Source organism: Echinops telfairi, unplaced genomic scaffold (assembly GCF_000313985.2).
Source record: "Echinops telfairi isolate 266 unplaced genomic scaffold, ASM31398v2 ScPeMD7_7469;HRSCAF=8507_1, whole genome shotgun sequence".
Classification (NCBI taxonomy): Eukaryota; Metazoa; Chordata; class Mammalia; order Afrosoricida; family Tenrecidae; genus Echinops; species Echinops telfairi.
Window position 1 is genome coordinate 66,947,221 of NW_022111373.1, and position 4,487 is coordinate 66,951,707.

A 4,487-nucleotide genomic window follows, 5' to 3' on the forward strand; every position below is an offset into this window, starting at 1 on the left:
GAATGTGGGAAGTACACAGGAGGAAAGTTAAGAAAACTTCTTAGGCATAATCAAATACCTTCAGGGAGTGAGTCATGGCGTCTGGGGGCTCAGGGTCAAGAATTTGGGAGACATTAAAGTTAATAGTATAACACAGTCCACAGAAACAATGTTCTATAGTCTATATTATTGAGTAGTAAGTGGGTCTTAAAAGCTCATGAGTGGCTATCTATGGTGCAACTATGGATCTCTTCAAGTCCAGAAGAAAGAAAAGTCAAACAAATTGAAGACTCATGGAAACAAGTAATCCAATGGACTAATGGATCGTACAAACATCACACTTCATGACCCTCAGACAGTACTAGCTACTGTTATGAACCGAACTGAAAGGGATGACATTGTAAGATCATGGATACAGTGAGATAAAATTGTCGAACAAACCAACAAAGTCCTTGTCTTCTTGGAGGGCCTTTGTATATGTAACATAAACATCTTTTATCAATAATTCTTTAAAAATAGGCTTTTCAAACCAAAGAGATATTAACTTTACATTAATAAGCACCCTATAAAGCTCTATTACTGTACAAAGAAAACAAGTTAGGCTAAATAACAAATTTTATGTATATAAAAAAACTTCAATGCACCAGACATTTTATTATCAGATTGTTCATGTACAACTAAAAATAGATTTTATATATCATACCCAAAATAAAAAAGCTGAAACATCACTGTTATGAATATGACTATTCAGAAAAGAACTATGGACTAAAAAAATTCTTTCGTCCCACTTCCAAATCTTCCTAGACAGGTCATTAGACAGCTACCACATATAATATGTGCGAATTGAATAAGGATAAATGTGTCTTCTGGAGCAAAAAGTCTGGGGTTTATATGTAATTATAGGCATGCTGAATGAATAGTTTAGCATAATGTGCCACTGTCATCAAATCATATCTTCACATACATGTGTAATCCATTTTGCACAATGGTTTCAACTCAGTGTGTATGTAATTAAGTTGTAAGGTACAGTAATAGCTGCTGCTGAGTTGAAATTTTGCTTTTTTGGTTTAAAAAAATGAATAGAAAACACAATTGGGTGAACTTCAAAGCACTTTTTTTGAGACAGCTAAATCTCATCAAAGAGGTCTTCCGGATTGGTGTTCCTTAGAGTTTCTAAAGACATATTTTCAGTTGAGCTCCCTTCCTTTTTCAACATCTGAGGTACTGAAGGATCAGACCTAGAATAAAAGAAAATCAAGATAATTAAAACAATAAATCCATTATAATATATGAGAAGATTATGTGATACTTCATAAAATAAATTAAATCCTGTTTTCAGAATTGGCTTTGGGAATTATTTCACTATTGTGTGTTAGTCATAAAGAAAGGAAGATAAAAGGCATTCAACTTTTTCAGCAGCTAAATAATTAATCTGTCTCTATTCTACATTAGCAAAAACTCAAAAAGTCTACAAAAGGACTCATCGAGGTCAAGAAATGCGGTGTCTTCTGTGCGGTAGTCATTGTATGCCAAGGTCGCAGATACTTTTCAAGCCAGTCTGCTCCCTTGTTACCTACTAAAATACACTTTAATTTCTATGCCACAAGAATTTCAATTTGATTATAAATGTTTTTAGAATTAAGGATCGTGTTGCCGTTGTTGGTAGTTACCTCAGATGCATAGCGACCTTGTGCACAGCAGAAGGAAACAATGCCTGGTCTTGTGACTCACAATTTTTCTTACGTTTGAGCCCATTGTAGCAGCCACTGTGTCAATCCATCTTGTCAGGGACCGGATTCCTCTTCATCGCTATCCTTCCACTTTACCAAGCATGATGCCCTTCTCCAGGGACTGGTGTCCCCTAATAACATATCCAAAGTACCCGAGACAAAGTTCCACTTGGACCTAAGGTGCCTTCTGGCTGTACTTCTTGCGAGACTTGCTTGTTCTTTTGGCAGTCCATGGTACATTCAACATTCTTTGTCAACACCATGAATTGATTTTTCAAATGAATGAATTTTTCTCCAGTCTTTCTTGCTCAATGGCCAAGCATTATATGCATAAGAGGTGATGGTTTGGGTCAGGCACACTTTAGTCCTCAAAGTAACATCCTTGCTTTTAAACATCATTTTAAAGAGGTCTCGTACAGCAGATTTCCCTAATGCAATGCATCTTGTGATCTCGTGACTGCTGCTTCCATGAACAGTGATTGTGGAACCAAGCAAGATGAATCTTTGACAACTTCAGGTGTTTATCTATTTATCATAATGCTAGTTATTGGTCCAATTGTAAGGAGTCTGGCTTCTTTACACTGAGTTGTAATCCACATGAAAGGTTGCAATCCTCGATCTTCACCCTCAAGTGTTTAAGGCTTCCTTATTTCACTGAGCAAAGTTGTGACGTGCATACTGCAGGTTGTTAACAGACCTTCTTTCAATCCCGATACAACATCCTTCTTCATATAGGCCAGCTATTCTGATGATTTGCTCAGCATATAGATTGAATAAATTTTGTGCGGAGACACACCCCTGATATTTGCTATGAATAAGTTGTTAGTCTCACAAAATTCTATCCTGGATCTCCTGTTTTGATTCTACTACAAAGGCCACGTTTTCTAATTACCGTTCCCTCCTCTTTGTTTCCAACTTTTTCATTCGAATCTCCAATGATTATCAATGCACCTTGATTGCATGCTTCACCAATTTCAGACTGAAGAAGTTGGTAAAATTATTTAGTTTCTTCATCACCAACTTATTGGTTGGTACATAAATCTGAATAATAGTTGTAATGATTGGATTTCCTTGAATTTGGATAAATATAATCCTCATAGAGATAGTGTGACTTTTATAGCAGTTGTTGTTGAGTGTTGGCTTGAACTTATTTAAGGAATCTACAATCTTTTGGTAGTAAACTAAATCTTATTTAGGTTCAATATTATATCAATGGGTCAATAGATATGTTCATTTTCCTTTGTGTCCTAAGATAATGAGCTTAGTCAGTACAATGATCATTGCTAATTGCCATTGCAAAGAAACACAGCTCAGTCAGAAGTAAAGCTTAGTATGCGATGTTTATACCTTTCTATAAACCTAATTGGTGATTCTCTATGAAACTGAAATAAGTCTATTTATCAGTAACAATTTAAGCTGAATCTAGTAACAATCATATTTAGGTTGAGTCTACCCAGTAATGCTCAGTAATCATTCAGGTTTCTAACTAACTTCAAAGGCAGAGGATAAATCATAGCAGCTGTTTGGGGTAGTTAAAAGAGCATAAGATTTTAAGTTAGAACATAGCTTTGAACATAGATTTTTCTTATTAGCTATGTGGCTTTAGGCAAATAATTTAAACTAAGTGGACTTCTATCTCCAATCTGTATAATGGGGATAATAATATGTGCCTCAGAGGTAGCCTGGAGATTTAATGAGCTGAGGTAAGGGAAAATGCTTGCAAATGGCTATAGAACACATCGTAGCTAATATTAATAGCTGCTGATACTGCATAGAGTTCCTGCTAATAGAAGAGATGAATCAAAATAATAACCAATTAAAATGCTAAAACATCTTTGCTTAGATTATTAGTATTTAAAAAACTGCGCCAAAGTAAACAGTAGGTTAACAGGAATGTATCCACCTTGGCCTTCTGATTCCCTGTAAGTAACCACCGTTGGCTGCCAGTAGACATTAAGCACATGCTTGGTCTTATCCTGAGCAAGCCAACTTGAGACAGCATCACCCTCACAGGAATGCCAAGGTGCTGGGCATTAATACATTATCAAAATGACAAGTTCTACCCTCTGGAACTTTCAATGATAAAATTAACAATAAACAGGGACACCATTATTGTAACATGTAACACAATACCTAAAAATAAGTTGTACAGGAGGAGGGAGAAAGTGATACAGTACCACATAAAGGTATAATTGTTACATGTATAAGTTTTCACTGTCAACCCCACATTACACATTCCCCTGCCCCTCCCCCCATCCCTATTACGTTTTCTCCTGCTAGGAAAGAGAGAGGATTGAATTCTTTCAATTAAAAAGTCAGACATGGAAAAACTCTGTAATTTTGTTCATAGTCTAGACACGGCAACAAAAACATGGAGCTCTATCAATTTAGTTAAAAAACAAAAACACAAAACCAGCTTTAAAAGAAGGTCCACTATGAATTACAGCACTGAAGGAAGTATGTTCTGTTAAGTCCCATCTTCAAAAAGCTATGAGGAGTTTAAGAGGTAGATTTTTTACTCTTTCCCTTTTAAGGTTCAGCATATAACAGGTGCTTGGTAAAGGCTTGTTATACGAATGTAGATTATTCTTCTATAACTTTCATAGGTATAATACGCCAAAAGAATTAACTCTCCTCACAACCAAAAAAACATGAGCATTTTTATAATCAATACACGCTATTTTAAGACTTTAATTCTGAAAATCATAAAGAAGACTGTGGCGTGTGATGGAGACCCAATGCCCATCTCTAGACAACTGGACATACCTTGCAGAGGGG

General features: G+C 35.9%; 1 protein-coding gene across 1 annotated transcript in view; it reads right to left on the minus strand.

The window, feature by feature from the left end:
- Nucleotides 1-613: 613 nt before the first annotated feature.
- Nucleotides 614-4,487, minus strand: part of XRCC4 (X-ray repair cross complementing 4) — a 279,731-nt gene continuing 275,857 nt past the window's right edge. The window contains exon 8 of the mRNA XM_004703650.3: nt 614-1,217. Within this exon, the coding sequence (XP_004703707.1) occupies nt 1,106-1,217 (112 nt within the window). The 3' untranslated portion in view covers nt 614-1,105. The remainder of the gene's footprint in view (nt 1,218-4,487) is intronic.